Genomic DNA, 19447 nt, shown 5'->3' with positions numbered 1-19447 from the left:
AGGACAGTGCCTTCCTTTAATACTCTGACTAGGTAACTTTTACTTTGTGTATTTTAAGGTATAAAAACAAAGAACTTGTTACTTCCAACAAGAATTTGCATTTGGGAAAGAACACATCGATTAAAAAAATGGGAGTTCGTAACTATAACGTGCTCCACCTTCTAAGTATTCCATACCTTCCCATCAAGAATAGTCTCCCATGTTGCTCTTTTCTTGCTTATTGGACATTCTTCCATTTCCTGCATGGCTACTTCATATTCCCCATCTAAAAGCTGTAAGCGCCTGTTAGACAAACACATACACTTTAAAGTAACCTGTGTATTACTGTAAGTACACAAATCTACATCTTTAGATTTATACTAAAAAGCATTTATTAAATTTATAAACTAGCTTACATACCCAACAAGCTTTTGAAATATACCTACTCTCCACTCCTGACAAAAGCAATTTTAATGATTTGCACTAATAACTATTATTACTAGAGAATTGTTTCGTTATTGTAGCTAGTCAGATATAAATTTAAACATTTAAAGTATAATACATGCCTCAAGTCTCAAAACTTGGTAAATTTTAAACATTAAGTATAAAGCATAAGTGTAAGCTTTATACTTTTAAAAAAATAGGGTAACAACAGTGTTACAATACTTGCCTTAGGGAACCACTAAGAATTATGCCTCTGTTATTTCTAACTATTGAAAATATCTGAACTAGAATTCTTCACTTTCATTCATCATGACCAATAAACTTGATGATTATGACTCTGATAACTACACGATCCTGGGGGCACCTGGCACATATAGGTGCTCAATAAACATTTCATGAATGGATGAATGAAATACCAACTGAAACAAATAATTAATGCCCATATTCACAGTGTAGTTTTAATGTGTGTGTACATGTATGTGTGTGTATGTAAGGTTTATATATATTTTTTTCCATACCTTAATCACTGGTAACACTACTACCCTAAACACCATTCTTCAACCATGCTCAATAATTCATTGTATACAGCAACAATCTGGCTTCTATTCGTCAGTCTTGGGAAAATTCTGTTAGATGATAACAGCTAACATTTATTGAGTGCTTACTATGTGCCAGGCACTATTTTAAAGACTTAACGTTTCATTTAACCTTCCCAACTCCATAAAGTAGATTACTCTGCTTTTCAGAAGAGGAAACTGAGGCACCGAAAGATTAAGTAGTTTGCCTTAAGATGACACAGGAAGTAGACAGAGCTAGCAACTGAACCCAGGTAGTCTAAGTCTGATCTTAACACCAAATGATTTTGAGACTTAACAGTTTTTGTCTTTATGCTATGCTCCTTGTATTTATTCTTTGACAGTACATCAGCAAAGCTATTTAACTTAGTATTTTACAAAACTATTTTTATTTATTTGAATAGGTAATACATTCACATACTTCTAAACTGAAACGAAGCTTCCCTCATGCGTTTACATGGCTACAAAATATCCTATTTTATAGTTGCACATTTGATAGCTACAATCCAATTTACTCTCCTACCTGTAATGCATGAGGAGGCCCTTTTTTCCCACAGCCTCATCAACAGTGCTTTATCAGTTTTTTGATCTCTGCCAAACTGGTAAGTGAAAAAATGACATCTCAGTGTACTTTTATATTCAGATGTCTTATCTTTTAAATGTTTAAGAACCACATATATTGTTTTGTAAACATCTTTATCCTTTGCTCATTCTTCTATTGTGCTGTGAAACAGCCATACTCTATAGTATGAGTTGAAATTACTTTCCTCTTGTCGTTTTTGACTTAGCTTGTGACAACCTCTTTGTTTTCAGAGTAAGTTTTTAATTTGGTCACTATTTCATACTTTTTCTCTATGGCTTTTAAACTGTAGTCATTCTTTAAGGAGACTTTAACTTCTCTGAGATTATAAGAAGAATTTTTATACATCTAACTCCTCACATCTTGGTGTGTAAAGTACTTTTCCTCCACTAAAAGGGATCGAAACTCCTTGAAGTGGCCAATTCCAGAGCAGAAGTAGAGAGGGAAAATGTAAGCCTGAAATATCTTACTATTCAAAAAATTAGGAAAAACTAACAAAAAAATAAATAAAAGTAAAAAAGACATATAGGACCCTGTTGGGAGGGCCTCCTCCTGACTAAATTTGGGACAATTTGGACATTAAAATGAATAACCAATGGCTAGATTAAAACAGACGTACTAAAAATGGTATTTGTTACTGATTAAGAAAACATACTGATTAAAAAAATAAGTTGAGGGGCGCCTGGGTGGCGCAGTCGGTTAAGCGTCCGACTTCAGCCAGGTCACGATCTCGCGGTCCGTGAGTTCCAGCCCCGCGTCGGGCTCTGGGCTGATGGCTCAGAGCCTGGAGCCTGTTTCCGATTCTGTGTCTCCCTCTCTCTCTCTGCCCCTCCCCCGTTCATGCTCTGTCTCTCTCTGTCCCAAAAATAAATAAACGTTAAAAAAAAAAAATTTTTTTTTTAAATAAATAAATAAGTTGAGGGGAAGAATGCTCTTCTATGTCATTTAAAAAATGCCAATAAACATGAAAGAAATAATAGAATGTTAAAATTTGGCAACTGTCCTAAGAATAATTTTTTCAGGCACGCCTGGGTGGCTCAGGTGGTTAAGCATCGACTCTTAATGTCAGCTTGGGTCATGACACCAGAGTTACAGGATCAAGCCCTGCCACTGGGCTCCACTCTGAGCATGGAACCTGCTTGGGATTCTCTCTCTCTCCCTTTGTCTTCTCCCCTGCTCACGCTCTCTACAACAAGCAAAATGAAAAAATTCTTTTTTAAAGAATAATTTTTTCAAGGAAGAATCATCAAGGGATGCTAAACTGTTGGGTAAAAGGCTGTTGGGGAGAAAATGGACATTTACCAGTTTCACATATTACCACAGAAATTACCTATTTAAAATTTTTTTTAATGTTTATTTTTGAGGCGTGCACATGCACGCGCACGCACGCACACACACACACACACACACACACACACACACGTGGGGGAGGGGCAGAGAGAGGGGGGGGACACAGAATCTGAAGCAGGCTCCAGGCTCTGAGCTGTCAGCACAGAGCCCGATGTGGGGCTTGAACTCATAAACTGTGAGATCATGACCTGAGCCAAAGTCAGACGCTTAACTGACTGAGCCACCCAGATGCCCCGAGATTACCTATTATTAATTAAAGGAAAAGGTACTATTACATTAGAGAAATACTATGAACACCACCTTAACCAAGTGACCAAACCTAATTTTACCTGTGCCTGTGATATACACAAAGAACACATCACCATTCAATGTTCCTGCCCAAAATGTTTAACCTGAATGTAATTATAAGGACATATCACAAAAGTCCAAACCGAGAGACGAGAGACGTTTTGCAAAACTACAGGCCTGTACTTTAAAAAGTATCACAGATAAACAACAAAAAGAGAAAGGACACAGGTGCATAAACAGAAAACAAACTAGTGGTTGCCAGAGGGGAGGGGTGTGGGGGATAAACAAAATAGGTGAAAGCAGGACTCCTGGGTGGATCAGTCAGTTAAGCGTCCAACTCTTGATTTCAGCTCAGGTCAAGATCTCATGGCGTGTGAGACTGAGCCCTGCATTGGGCTCTGTGCTGAGCCTGCCTGGGATTCTTTTTCTCTGCCCTTCTTCCACTTGTACACACATGTGTGCTCTCTCTCAAAATAAATAAATAAACAAACTTAAAAAAAAAAAAAAAAGAAGTGAAGGAGAGTAGGAGGTACAAACTTCCAGTTATAAAATAAATAAGTCACAGGGATGAGAAGTACGACATAGGGAACATAGTAACACCGTAATAACCTTCTATGGTGACAGACGGTGACTACACTTATTGGAAACCCTGCAAAATGTACAGAATTGTCAAATCACTATGTTGGAATTACTAGTTGTATCCCCGAAAGGAGTATCATGTGTCACCTATACTTCCATGTACAACAACGTAATACGAATTATAATTAACAGTAGAAAGTGTAGCAAAGGCAGAAAGAACAGAAAAAAGAAAAAGGGTTGAAGAACTATCCCAAACTGAAGGAGACTGAATAGATATGGCAATTAACAACTAGCTCACAGATCACAACCCTTGACTGGGGGCGGGGTGGGAGAGGGGGAATAGCTATGGGGGGGCATTATTGTGGTCAGCTGGGAAGAGTATTAAAATTCCTGAGTATGACAGATGTATTGTGGTTATGAAGGAACCATCCTTGTTTCCAGGAGATGCATACATACTTTAGGAGTGAGGAATGAAAGTAGAGTTGTCACAAACTAACTTTTAAACGGTTAAGCACAAGAATAAAATACACATTCACAAATAAAGCAAAGGTAAAACGTTAACAACTGATGTTAACAGTGAAGGGTTATGTGGGTATTAATGATATTTATTGTTCAACTTTTTCATAGTTCAGAAATTTTCATAATGGGGCGCCTGGCTAGCTCAGTAGGGAAGAACATGCAATGCTTGATCTCAAGGTCGCGAGTTCAAGTCCCACATAGGGTGTAGAGATTACTCAAAAATAAAATCATTACAAAAAAAAAAAAAGAAAAAGAAAAAAAAAAGAAATTTTCAATATAAGTGGGGGGAAAATTCTGTGTTTTCTTTTTGGTACTTTTATTTATTAAACAGAAAGCAGTATTTCAGGGGTGCCTCAGTCGGTTGAGCATCTGACTTTGGCTCAGGTCATTATCTTATAGTTTGTGAATTCGAGCCCCACATCAGGCTCTGCTCTGCTGTCAGCGCAGAGCCCACTTCTGATACTCTGTCCCCCTCTCTCTCGGCCCTTCACTTGCTCACACGTGCACTCTCTCTCTTAAAAATAAACTTTAAAAAAAAGGCAGTATTTCATAAGTAAAAGGAATGTGTTAATACATATATAAGGTAGAAAGAATTTTAAAAGGCACGCGCACACACACACACACACCCCGTGCTGCCTAAAATAGAACACTGACCAACACCAACAAAGCCCACTGTGCTGCATCCTACTTGCTTCTCCCACTGATATAACTACTATCTCCTAGAACATTTGTTTCTGTTGTTTTCCATTTAAATCTCTAACTCATGGGGTGCCAGGCAGGCTCAGTGGGTTAAACGTCTGACTTTGGCTCAGGTGATCTCATAGTTTGTGAGTTCAAGCCCCACATCAGGCTCTCTACTGTCAGCGCAGAGCCAGCTTCAGATCCTCTGTCTCCCTCTCTCTCTGCCTCTCCCCTGCATTCTCTCTCTCAAAAATAAACATTAAAAAATAAATCTTTAAGTCGTAAGTTAAACTTCACAAAGACACTATATTGTTTTAATATTAAGTGATATATTCTAATAGTGATGTTAAGTGATTTATTCTAATACAGTAACCAGAACTTATGGCATTTTTCCTAACCATCTTTACTTTTCTATTAAAGGCCTCGTGACTTTCTTTACCTGGTGGCTAACAAGTGATCACAAAAAGCAACAAGCTAGTACTTTTTAAAGAGTAGGGAGAATGTACTAGTTGCTGTCCTTGGCTCTTTCTCCTATACCTATTAGTGAACTGTGTTAACCACTGGCAAGCAGCCTGAAATAAGAACTCATGGCACATTACAGGTTCCATTCTCCAACTGGGTCAAAAAAGAATGCTACTGGTGGCTCAGTCGGTTAAGCGTCCGACTTGGGCTCAGGTCACAATCTCATGGTCTGGGAGTTCAAGCCCCTTGTTGGGCTCTGGGCTGACAACTCAAAACCGGGAACCTGCTTCAGATTCTGTGTCTCCCTCTCTCTCTCTCTGCCCCGCCCCTGCTCAGTCTCTCTCAAAATAATAAAAATAAAATAAAAACATTAAAAAAAAATGCCGCCTTTGTTTCCTAGATCTTCTTTCACTGGCACTAAGATGCTTCCCTCCCCAATGAAAACTGCAGAGACGATGACAAATCCAGGTCATCTTTGCTACCCTGTGCCAAATGCACATAGAGCTACATGATGACACACAGATTTCTTCCTTATCTCTACAGGAATTTTTCAACGTTTATTTATTTTTGGGACAGAGAGAGACAGAGCATGAACGGGGGAGGGGCAGAGAGAGAGGGAGACACAGAATCGGAAACAGGCTCCAGGCTCTGAGCCATCAGCCCAGAGCCTGACGCGGGCCTCAAACTCACGGACCGCGAGATCGTGACCCGGCTAAAGTCGGACGCTTAACCGACTGCGCCACCCAGGCGCCCCTCAGATTTCTGTTCAAATATTACCTTCTCCTAGAGGCTTTCTCTATAAAACAACCACTTAACACTCATCACTAAGTGACATTAGTTGACAGAATTTTGGGGGCAGTGGTGTCTGTTTTCTCCACTAGAAGTTAAGCTCCATGAAGGGAGGGATTTTTTCTTTTTTTTTTTCTTTTGCCTTTTCACTAACCTAGAACAGTGCCTGACAAAGAAGGGACACTCAGAAAATACATGCCTAATACACAATCTTAACTGAGCCATTCCAGTAACAACTCGTCTGTGTTTATTGCTTTCTATGTGACAAAGAGAAAAATTCAGTATTTACACATTTTTTCATTTTTAAGAATAAAGAGAAATTTGGCAGAGAAATATCACACTATATTATGCTTGAGAATAAAAACATTCTAGAACATTATGGGAACCTCACTTGTCCATCAACATTACCTGTTTTTATCAAATACTGTCATTTGTGCAACAAATGTCTTTTCCCCATCTTCACGATTTCGTTTTCTTCTAGCTGGAAGTTCTTCATTGACATCTGTATTTCACAAACATTTCTCATGAATCACATATTCAAACAAAAATGTCATATTTATGGTATATGGTCCCTTATCCCAAATTACGTATAAATTACGATTAAGTTGTGATACAGTATCCAGATTTACACTCTTCAATTTTATGTTTTACCATATGTGTATGTCCTTACTAGGCAAGGAGAAAAAAATCCTCATTTATCATTATTTTTCAAGAACTTCAAAGGATACTTCAAGACTCAAAGATTATTTCTCCCAAGGTGCTTCTCCACTAAACTTCACATGTACCTCTATTATACCACTCATCATTTTGCTACAATTATTTATATCTCTGTACTCTTAGGTCAGTTTTTGTGACCTTTTGGAAGACAGAACTGGATGTTTTAATCTTTGTATCCTCAGCACCTATATTTTGGTTGAATGATTCCCTCAAAGGTGGATTCAGAACTGTTGGGAAGACAGAGGAATAGATATGTGATAAGCAAATACAGTAAAATCTTAATTACAGAATCTAAGCGGTGGGTAGTTAGATGTTCACTACATAAACTCTTTCAATGGCTGTGTATGTATGAAATTTTTCACAATAAAATTCTGGGGGGGGCGGGGAATGAAATTCTGTTTGCTGAGAGACTAATTTGAAATACCAGTCTTCTCTATCCACTGTTTAATTTTTTTTACTACATGAAATACGTTTCGTCATGGAACAATGAGAACTTTACAGATTAAATACCTAGTACAGCACAATAGCCAACAGTTTAAGATCCAGGGCAAGCTACCATAAGATTAATGATCTTATCAGACTGTAAAAGATTTGCAGATAAAGGCCATGCCTTTAGAATGCATGCAATTTACTTCTACTTCTTTCTTGGAAAAGTAAAGTTTAAAATAAATTGAAATTATTATAACAAAAATTACCAATATTTTCATTGGTTTCTCCATTAATCATTCCATTAAACTCTCTTCTTCCCGGACGAGTCACTCTAAATAGCAATGAGTAAGACTTCACCATATGGCTGTTACTAGGTTCAAATTCATTACTGGAAACTGCAAGGGACGGGAAATTTCCAGGTTTTGTTTGATTGAGATCAGGATTCAAAGGCACCTGCTTTTTACCTGTAGGAACTTGCCTTATTGGACAACTTACATCCTGCAAAGGCAAAGATTATGAAATTATACTTATTTATCCATATGCAATTATATGAGTTATAATAAAACTTCTAATCACAGATATAGGAAACATCATTACCAAATGGCATGCTGAAATTCTAACCATAGTTCTGAAAATTGTGATGAAACAAAAAAAAAAATTTGGAATAACCATATACCAAATCTTAACACAACTGAGGATTTCTCCAATCCAATGTGATAAAGATAATGATACAGTATATCCAATATTTAGCTGGTAGTCATCTAAAATACTTTTACCTTAGAAATATGGAATTAAAACCATGCTTAAAATGTTAAGCTCATATAAATTAATAATCTTTTCCCTTAAATCTTCTACTTTAACAAAATAATTGATGGGACCATTAGAAATGAGAAAATTATAATAACATCACTGTCAACTTTATGAAATAGTAAATCCGTATGTTTAAATGCTGCTTAATAAAAGCAATATTAATCATCTTATGAGTAATGTTCTATAATTATATAAGTGGAATCACTTCTCGGCCTTTTGGCTGAGATCAAGTGTGTAATTATATAAGTGGAGTTATACTGAAAAAAAATAATTGAAAACTGAGAAGATGTGGAAGACCTTTATAGCAAGTTAGCAGCTTCTTTTTGAAAATAGAACATATTATCTAAAAAAAAAACATTCTACTCTACAAAAGAGTATAAAATGAGAAATATTTAAGTCCGCCCCACTTCCCCAGGTCCTACACTCCAAAGATAACTAACATTAGCAGTTGGTTGTGTATATCCTTCTAAGCAAATGTTTACATCTATTATTTTTTTGAAACACAAAAACGGCCACTATAGTTGTATTCACTTTTTTTTTTTTTGCCTGAATATAACATATCTTGAAGAATTTTCACATCACTGTTTATCATGCATACCAGGATTGCACTGTCTATCACCTTAGTGCACTCCATACAAGTGCTCTAGTAGTGTTCAAGCCCTGTATCACCTTACCATGATTTGGGAAGAACATCAGCAATAGGAACCTCTATACAGGTCATTCCTACTCTTAAAATACCCTAGCTCTTGAAGCTACCAGAAGTATAACTGTTGGCTTTAGTGGGTTGCCAAGGTAATTTAACTATCGTAACATGTGTTTCTATGATGAAATGATTTAATCTTACAAATAAAAATTTGAAGCAACAAATAAAAATTTGAAGCAACAAATAAAAATTATCAGCAATGGCTGATACTACTGGCAACAAAATTTCTTTCCTGAGAGTAGTGTTACAAGAGGTAACTCTCTCAGCCCTTACTTAAATTTCAATTGGTTCAAATAGCTAAAAAAAAAAAATTAGCTAAGAGACTGAAGTGGTAGAGCAGCAACTGAATTTATGTCCTAAGATGCTAAAAGATAGTTTCTTTCCTTCAGTGTCAAGCTCCTATAAAAGAAAGTTTTATGCAGATATCTATAGCCAGTCCAGAAAAAAACATGAGTCTGCAAGGTTGGCAAAAGAGGCTATGAGTTTTATAATTCAGCATCGACATATTTAAAAGCTTTCAAGGTTTAAAAAGCACAATACATATGCACGAACATATTCAATTAAAAAAAGTATTCCACATAATCTACCAGTATCATTTTACATGTTACCTTTCTTTTTTTGTGGCAAACTTTCACAAGCAGGACTTCCAGGGTAACAGAATTTTGTTCATTTTCTGAGTTTTGTGATGGCTTATCTAAACAGAAAATCAATACTTTAAAATGTATTTTTTTAATATAAATATCATACTCATTTTCCTAAGTAATTTCCAACAAAAGACTTCCTATAATGAATACTTCTCAGAAGTTTCCTCATTTTTCCCCCGAAATCATTTTCAAATTTGCAGCAAACTCTTTCAAAGCCTTCATAGTCATTTAAATAAACCTTTCACAATACAATTATAATTACCTTCCTACAATACTGTGATTTTCTTTTGATTCAAGTAAGATGCTCAATTACTTTAATACTAAAAATATTTACTTATTTGGCTATAAAGATAAGTAAAATTTATTTGGCTATAAAGATTTAACATTTACAGTAATAAGAGAATATAATACACTGTTAGTCAAAAATATTTTTTGACAAATACAGTTAAAGCTTCATGGCAGAAAACACGAATGAAATATTCAGGAGAGACAACCACACACAAAATTAACATTAAAAGGTTTTTTCCTTCTCCCAAAATCTATTACAAAAATTACTTAAAGATACACTTAAACTGAACTAGTTGTTATTATATATGTTCATTTTGAATACACAGCGATGTTAAACCAGAAAAGTTCTTTGATTTGACCAGGCCTTGTGACCAAAGGGAATAAAATAATGGATTTCTAAAATATTTAACAGTGTAAAAGTTACCTAAACAACTATAATATAATTTCACAAGAAAAATAGCTAGTTTTTTATCTTTTTCCCAGAATTTCTCTAAAGCCTACACAGGATAGCAAAAACTAGGATATTATTTACTACCTGGGTTTACAAATCTTAAGGATTTTAATTTAAAATCCTGTATTTTATATATATTCCCTGTATCAATTAATTAACAAAAGCTTTTGCAAATTGCGGTTCTAAGAGTACTTTTCTATAACATACTTGTCTTCAATCCTAAAGGCATTATTAATAGTTCAAACTAATCATTTATCATTGTTTCAATAATATATATAGAACTACCATAATAGATGAATCCACAAGACATAAAAAAACTTAATTTTTGTTCTGAGATTTTGGATAACTCTTTTTTTTTACTTGAAAACATTCTTCTTATGTAGGGGTGTACATAAAATACGTTTGAATTAGTATCTTTGAAAGTTATATCCAGGATAAAAAACTTTAATACAGCAGAAAAAAAAAATCCAATGTTTAAAATGCAGTAACAAAAAACACTCTCCAAACAATACTAACTATGAAAATAGCACCCTAATAATCTTTGTACATTCATTCTAACCAGTTTCAAGTAGTAATAGCTAACAAAAGTCTTCATTTAAAAACAAAAGGAAAAAATAAATAAATAAAAAATAAAACAAAAGGAAAAATAATCACATTTTAGGAATCTTAATGTTGCTTTTCTATCTTGGTTTCTTAAAAAAAAAAAAAACAAGTATAAATATAGCTTAATTAGACAAGAGAGGCAATATAGCTGCTTCTTCCCAACTTCCACTAATTTTCAAAAAGTGGCAAATTATTTTCTGGAAACAGAAGTATCAACAGAGTTTACTTTCTTATTTATTTCAGTAACATCAAGAAAAAATTAAAACTTTGAGTTTGAGCAATTTTGAACTTTACATATTTTTGTTATGTAGACAGGAAAAAAGTTTAATCAGACTACTATCCAGTTAATTTCAACTAAGTAAAATTAATTCAACTTAAATATTAATCAAGTAACTTTAATTAGTAAATATTCAATTAATATCCATCACCAATTTCAGTTATGAATAACTTTACATGTTTTATGTACATCCCTGGGAACAAAGGGCTAACGAAACTATAAAATTCAAACTATAAGCTTCTGAAGTATTATGATCCATGTACTGTATTACTACTTTTCTTTTCAATTTTTTATTTTAGAGAGAATGTGAGCAGGGGAGATGGACAGAGGGAGAGAAAGAATCTTAAGGGGGCGCCCGGGTGGCGCAGTCGGTTAAGCGTCCGACTTCAGCCAGGTCACGATCTCGTGGTCCGTGAGTTCGAGCCCCGCGTCAGGCTCTGGGCTGATGGCTCAGAGCCTGGAGCCTGTTTCTGATTCTGTGTCTCCCTCTCTCTCTGCCCCTCCCCCGTTCACGCTCTGTCTCTCTCTGTCCCAAAAATAAATAAACGTTGAAAAAAAAAAAAAATTAAAAAAAAAAAAAAAAAAAAAGATTCTTAAGCAGGCTCCATGTTCAGTGTGGAGCCCAATACGGGGCCTGATCCCACAACACTTGGATCATGACCTGAGCTGACATCAAGAGTCAGAGGCTCAACCGCGTCATCCAGGTGCCCCCCAGAGTACCTTAAAAGTACCACAGAAAACCAATAAAACGAATGAATAGAAAAAAGGACTCTACAAGATGATTATAAGTAATTTAGGAAAAAACATAAAAATGCTACTCAGTTTACTTATATATAAAAAAAAAAAATGGACCAGATCTAAGGTAAAGCTAGAATTAAAGTTACAGTAGCTGCTAATACAGATCTGACCAGATTTCAAACTTCTCACGTAAAAAAACCTGATAAGGGTTTTCAAAGTGTTCTAATATATTATTATTAAACTTTGTTTGTTATTAAACAATACCAAGGATTACCAACTTGACATGTTTCTTGTAAAGATTTTATTCCATTACACAATTAAAAATGGATAAGCCAAGTGGCATTTTATCCATTTTGAAACCAAATGAAACTCTACCTAGCATACTTTAACTTCTTTTAATGAAGTGACATTTAAGACAATATACTTCTCTTTGTAAAATATCTAACATACTGATATATTCCACTGGTAGCAGTGGTTGCTTCTGTTGTTTTATTACTGTATTTTTTAAAAATTATAATGCGGGGTGCCTGGGTGGCTCAGTTGGTTGAGCGTCTGACTTCAGTTCAGGTCATGATCTCACAATTCATGAGTTCAAGCCCCACATGGGGCTGTCTGCTGTCAGTGCTCAGCCCACTTCAGATCCTCTGTCACGCTCTCTCTCTCTGCACCTCCCCTGCTCGTGCGCACTCTCTTTCTCAAGAACAGATAAAAAAAAAATAAATAAAATTGAGGATGCAATAACATCAACTAAAAATGTTTATGCAGAAAGGGTTCTACTCAGGAGACGCTTCACCTATTCCAGATTCTAAGACAGTTAAAGTTCAAAATACATTGGAAGAAATAACAAAATCTAAGAAACTTAATTATATGAAAAGATTTTCCCATTTTCTAGTTATGATCTCTGGAAAGATGATGGCTCTGAGATGGGTAAGACAATATTATAAAGCCTTTTTTTATAGCAATAGTTAGTGCCCTAAAAAGTACCAATTGGAGTGAAGAGGTGGAATTTCATCTATTTCTACATAAGCCAGATGCAGCTAACACTGACCTTCAAGAATGATCACACACAACACTAAATAATTTTAACAATTTCAAAATCTACTTAAAACTTAAATCAATAGCAGGAAAGCAATAAGGAAACCAGGCTATGAACAAGATCTTATGTATAAGGTCCACCTAAAAAAAACTCTTAAGCCAGTTTCATAAAATTTATTCCTGAGACAACCAACTTCTGAATTACCTTGGTGCTTTATTAAAATGCAGACTCTTAAGTTTTACCAAACGTTGGTATACCAAAGCTATATCCTACTAGATCTGAGTCTTTGTAGGTCCAGGTATACATATTTTAAACAAACTGTCAAAATATTTCTACAAACACTAAAATTTAAGAACCACTACTTTAAAAGTTTAAAGAGTGACAAGTTATATCTTCCACATCCCATCATTGACCACATAAAGCAGTAACTGAATTGTTGGAAAAATCAACTAAAGAGAAACTGAATTATCAAAATCGACATCTTTTCCATTAAATATAATTTTATAAATATTTTTTAACGTTTATTTATTTTTGGAGAGAGAGAGGGGGGTGGGGCAGAAAGAGAGGGAGACACAGAATCCGAAGCAGGCTCGAGGCTCCAAGCTGTCAGCACAGAGCTTGACGCAGGGCTCGAAACCATGAACTGTACGATCATGACCTGAGCCCAAGTCGGATGCTTAACTGACTGACCCACTCAGGCACCCCTAATTTTAGAAATTTATACATACACGCAAAATAATTTTTTACATTCACAAAGGTGTTTTGATGTTAGAATGCCAATACATTTACTTTCAAGTACATACCATTTTTGTGGAAGAAACCAGTAAATGTAAGCTGTAGATGAGCTGACAAGCTAAAAAAACAAAAAAAAATGTATCACTTTAACACTCTATAATAAAAATAGCCTAAACTTTAAAAATTAAGATTGAAATCAAATTAGTTACTTCAGGTAATCTACAAATAATGTTTGACCTTCTTACTCTTAATGCTATGCAAGCCCACAACTTCACACAAGCCTATGAAAAACAAAACATAAAAATACACCATACACAAATACCAAAGGAAGCAAAATTAATACAAAAACAGGGAGGGGGACAAAACATAAGAGACTCTTAAATACAGAGAACAAACAGAGGGTTGCTGGAGGGGCAAGGAGCTAATTGAGTAGGAGACATTAAGGAATCTACTCCTGAAATCATTGTTGCACTATATGCTAATTTGGATGTAAATTAAAAAATATATTAAAAAAAAATACCAAAGGAATAAGGCAGAAAAGAAACAGATCAGCAAATACTTTACTGTAATTTAGTACCATCTACCTATAAAATGTGAACACATTTCCCTTCCCAGGCCTTAAAAAGAAAATTTTGATAAGGGTAGCTGAATCCATACAAAAATGCTTGAATATTTTCAAGCTGGGGAAATTCAATCTCCTAACAAATGATGCAGAACCATCATTTTCTTCTTCCATTAGGGGTGAAATATACAATTACAGATCTGTTATAGATTTGTAATTTATTGTTTCAACATGTCATTTTCACTGTTTTAGAAGCAATGGAAAAGGAAACATAAACTATACTGATCCTTTTGTTTTGAGAATCATCAACTGACGTGGAAAAACTATGAAGATGAGACAGAATAAACAGAAACATCCATAGGCTTTTGTAGTACCTTTAAACTGAAAGAGAGAGCAATCTATTAGTTGACCAGGAGCCATTCATAACTTTCTAGAATACGGTTTTTGTAGTGTGATACTGACAGATACCAAATTATAGAGAACAGATGTTGGGGAAGGGAAGGAATATTGATTCCTTAATCAAAAAATTTACTAGTGTAAAAGACAATAAGGATCAATAAAGGGTATGGTTGTATGTTTTTTTTTTTTTTAATGATGGTGACAATCTAGTCATTCTTATAATCAGAGAAGAGTTATGTAAAGACATTGAGGCAAAAGAGTTTTAAGGAGCAAGTAATGATTGAAAATGAGGTCATACTATAAAGAGATTAGCTGTGTAACTGTGCCCAGGATTCCTCCCTTTCTTAGAGAAGTAAAAGGAGAGTGATCCTTCAACAGAAAATGTGAGAATGTCTCTATCTTCTTACTGAGGTAAGCCATGAAACTGTATGCTAAAAAAACTACAGGGTGAGTGGTCTCAAAAGGCATTTCTAGAACAGTACTAAGTATGCTAGGATACCAATAGAGGACAAAATGATTATGAAAGAGTAGAAATGTAAGGGTCCAAGCAGAGTTAGAAAGCATAAATATAAGGGGAAAACTAACAATAACAACTATAACTTAAGCATCAACAAAATATAAATGGGATAGAATAGGATCCTTGAAAACAGGTAAATAATGTATATTACTCACTTTCTGACATGCATCAGATTTTAAAAGAAAGGGTGGGGAAGAAGAGGGCTGACTAAAAAAGGGTCATGAGGGAATTTTTAGGAATCTTTATCATGATTGTGGTGGTTGCTACCTGACTGCATGCAGTTGTCAACACTCAGAACTATACACCAAAAAGACCGAATCTAACTACATACAACTCACATCCCCACCCAAAAAGTACACTAAGGAGACAAACTTGAAAGAGGCCCAAAGGGGTTTTTCAAGATGATAGAAATGTTCTATCTTGGTTGTGGTTATGGTTATGCAAGTGTGTACATTTGTCAAAACTCTATACTCTTAAGGTGGGTGTATTTTATTGAATGGTAGTTATATCCAAAGCTGATTTTAAAAAGTGTATCTGCCATCTACAAAATCTACATGTCATTTTACTAGAAGAAAACAAGCACTTTCCTATAAAAAAAAAAAGTTTCATAAATGTCACCTTACAAAGCAGAATTACTGAAACTCCAAAGCATAACTGAAAGACAAAGAGGATTATTCTATAATTTCCACATGTTAGAAGATAATCCATTACAACCCATCTATCCTATTCTTCGTTGTTTGAGTTAAACCTACATCTCAAGGCCAGGTTAATTCTCTTAAAACACCATTCTGTATGTATCATTCCTTTCTCCAAATTTTCCAATGAGCCCTAACTGCCAAATCTTTTCTCTAATTGCTGTCTAGAATATGGCTCCCATTTCTTTTTATCTCCACTAAAGCCCTACAGAGGAAAATTAGATACAATGGTAAAACAGAGACAGAAAAACCCAAGTTTAAATTCTGGCTCAGTTATGAGCTGTGACCTAATATCTGTAAAATGAGGAAATGAGCACTCTCAAAACTGTGAGGCTTGTATAAAATAATAAAGTATCCATCAAAGTACTCATCCTCTTCTACCATGGTCCCACACCCAACCATCCCAGAGCTTGATCAGAGCTTAATCCCAAGTACTTTTATTTCCCACTTTTTTGTCATTGTTGTTTCACACACCATCTTTTTATTACATCAGTGTCCCTACCACCTAGCAATGCTTTTCATTAAGAATAGCAATGTCCTCCTAGAGTAATAGGGTTTTTTTTAAAACTAAAACTCGATGCCAAACATGGGGCTTGAACTCACAACTCCGTGATCAGGAGTCGCATGCTCTACCAACTGAGCCAGTCAGGTGCCCCTAGAGTAACAGATTTTTAAGGCCAGGGATCATGACCCATTATACTTCAGTGCTCTGCTTATAGTATTATTTACATTGTTTTATAGAATATGTGATTCTAAATTCCAATTCTGAAATGCCAGAAACATCTGACATTGATCTACCCCAGAAAATATTTTAAATTTGTGTTATTCAAAATGTGTTCTGCAAACTGAGGTCACAGGGGAAACTTGTTTCCATTCCACAACAAGAAACAGAGGAAACTTAAAAACTTTTACAGAAATCTAACATTGCCATAACATCTAAGCTTGTGATCCGTAAGTGTATTTACAAAGGTATCTATCTATGAAAGACTGAAAATTAAAGACAAACAAAAAGGTCCCTTACCACAGACAGATTGAGACAGTTTTAAATGGTACATTGTTAGGGGGGCGCCAGGGTGGCTCAGTCAGTTAAGGATCCGAATTTACCTAAGGCCATGATCTTGCGGCTCGGGGAGTTCAAACTCCACATCGGGCTCTGTGCTGACAGCTCAAAGCCTGGAGCCTGCCTCAGAATCTGTGACCCTGTCTCTCTGCCCCTCTCCCACTCATGCCCTGTCTCTCTCTGTCTCTCAAAAAATAAATAAATGCGGGGCGCCTGGGTGGCGCAGTCGGTTAAGCGTCCGACTTCAGCCAGGTCACGATCTCACGGTCCGTGAGTTCGAGCCCCGCGTCGGGCTCTGGGCTGATGGCTCAGAGCCTGGAGCCTGTTTCCGATTCTGTGTCTCCCTCTCTCTCTGCCCCTCCCCCGTTCATGCTCTGTCTCTCTCTGTCCCAAAAATAAATAAACGTTGAAAAAAAAAATAAATAAATAAATAAATAAATAAATACTAAAAACAAAAATTTGTTTTTAAATAAATGGTACACCCTAGGGGCACCTGGGTGGCTCAGTCAGTTCAGCATCCGACTGTGGCTCAGATGATATCGTGGCTCATAGGCTCAAACCCTGCATTGGACTCTATATTCACAGATTTGGATTCTATGTCTCCCTCTCTTTCTGCCCCTCCCCCACTTGCTCTCTCTCAAAAATAAATATCAAAAATTTTTAACGAAACATAAAAAATAACAAACGGTACACTGTGAGTTAAATAAGATATGAAGCACACATTCAGCTATCAGCCTAACATTGTTTCTTAAAAAAAAATTTTTTTTAATGTTTATTATTTTTGAGAGAGAGAGAGAGAGAGAGAGAGAGCAAGCAGGGGAGGGGCAGAGAGAGAGGGAGACACAGAATCGGAAGCAGGCTCCAAGCTCCGAACTGCCAGCACAGAGCCTGACCCAGAGCTTGAACCCACAGACCGCGAGATCATGACCTGAGCTGAAGTCGCCTGGTGGTAACCGACTGAGACACCCAGGTGTCCCATAACATTGTTTCTTTAAGAAAAAGAATTCCAGGGGTGCCTGGGTGGCTCAGTCTGTTAGGCATCTGACTCTTGATTTCGGCTCAGGTCATCATCTCAACAGTTTGTGGGTTTGAACCATGTGTTAGGCTTTGCAATAACAGCACTGAGCCTGCTTAGGATTTTCTCTCCCTCTCTCTCACTACCCCCCCGCCTCAAAAATAAAATATAGACATTTTAAATAAACAAACGTTAAAAAAAAGAAAAAGAACACCAAGTTTCAATTAACCAACTTAAAAAATAACTTTGGGAATGTGATTTGCTATGCATAATTTCCCCTGTACCTCCCCCTTCTAAAAGTAAAAACTCTAATATATACCTGGAATAAAATGTAACAATGAGGCCTAGTTGCCCTCTTCCATAGCTGGCTTCATTCAAGGAAAAAGGGCAATTTTCTTTCCCTTCCTGATACTCTATTCCCCCTCTTTTTAAATTTTTTTCATGTTTGTTTATTTTGAGAGCGCACACATGAGAGGGTGATGGGCAAAGAGAAGGGGAGAGAGAGAATCCCAAGCAGGTTCCATGCTGTCAGCAGAGCCCAACGTGGGGCTCGAACTCCCTAATCATGAGATCATGACCTTACCTGAAAGCAAGAGTCAGACCCTTAACCGACTGAGCCACGCAAGCGCCCCTACCCTCTTCCCTCTCTTGTGGCTACTATATCCACATCTTAATAGTTAAGAATGGAAAGCAAAGAAACATGTAGGACTGGTCAGGCCTATTTGGTTCCAGGCTGCACATGATCCTAACTTAATCAAGACAAGACACCGGTTCATCTTTGTGATGTGTTCCCAAGCTGTTTTTTTTTTTTTTCTTAACATTTATTTTTGAGAGAGAGCGAGAGCAAGCAGAGAAGGGGCAGAGAGAGACAGAGACACAGAATCTGAAGCAGGCTCTGAGCTGTCAGCACAGAGCCCCAAGCAGGGCTCGAACTCATGGACCACAACATCATGACCTAACCTGAAGTCGGATGCTCAACCAACTGAGCCACCCAAGCACCCCCCCCCCCCATCTGTATCTTCTGAGGAAGCAAGCTATGGGGCAACAGCAAACTGTATCAGGAATTTGAAATTCTGAGGTAGGATTCCAAGCATAAACATCTAACAATTCTAAAGCTGTCTACGGAATGAGGTTAAATAAATTTAAATTCATAAGGGATTAACATTTTGAGATGACGTTCATGTAGAAAACTCAAATTTTAAGAATGTGCCCTCTCAAAAAAACCAATAGCCAGATCTCACTGAAGGACCAAAGTTTTTATGGTGGAAAGAGACCAAGATTAGTGCCTCTAATTTGTACACATTAATCTGACAGTGGTAGATGTAAGGCTTCAATTCTAGAGTTATAGCTATATTACCTCAAAACAGGATAAGCTATTTCTGTTAGAAGTATACACTTAACGTATTTAACGTATAATTTCTTATGTATTTAATGCTATGATGTATAAAATTGAGGAATTGGTGACTACATCAAGCCCATTATTCTGGAATCTAGCGTATCTTCTGAGGTTTAGATACAGATG

At 36.2% G+C, this 19447-nt stretch overlaps 1 protein-coding gene across 3 annotated transcripts in view; it reads right to left on the bottom strand.

Moving 5' to 3' along the window:
* SUZ12 (SUZ12 polycomb repressive complex 2 subunit) overlaps window positions 1–19447 on the bottom strand; it is a 49650-nt gene that overhangs the window by 17485 nt on the left and 12718 nt on the right. For all 3 annotated transcript variants that reach the window (XM_045488033.1, XM_045488030.1, XM_045488031.1), the window contains 5 exons: window positions 13746–13795; window positions 9514–9599; window positions 7659–7890; window positions 6655–6748; window positions 177–282 (listed from right to left, as the gene is read on the bottom strand). In XM_045488033.1, coding sequence (XP_045343989.1) covers window positions 177–282; window positions 6655–6748; window positions 7659–7890; window positions 9514–9599; window positions 13746–13795 — 568 coding nt within the window. The remainder of the gene's footprint in view (window positions 1–176; window positions 283–6654; window positions 6749–7658; window positions 7891–9513; window positions 9600–13745; window positions 13796–19447) is intronic.

The sequence above is a fragment of the Leopardus geoffroyi genome, chromosome E1 (genome assembly GCF_018350155.1).
Source record: "Leopardus geoffroyi isolate Oge1 chromosome E1, O.geoffroyi_Oge1_pat1.0, whole genome shotgun sequence".
Taxonomy (NCBI): domain Eukaryota; kingdom Metazoa; phylum Chordata; class Mammalia; order Carnivora; family Felidae; genus Leopardus; species Leopardus geoffroyi.
This window is presented reverse-complemented; position numbering and strand designations above follow the sequence as displayed.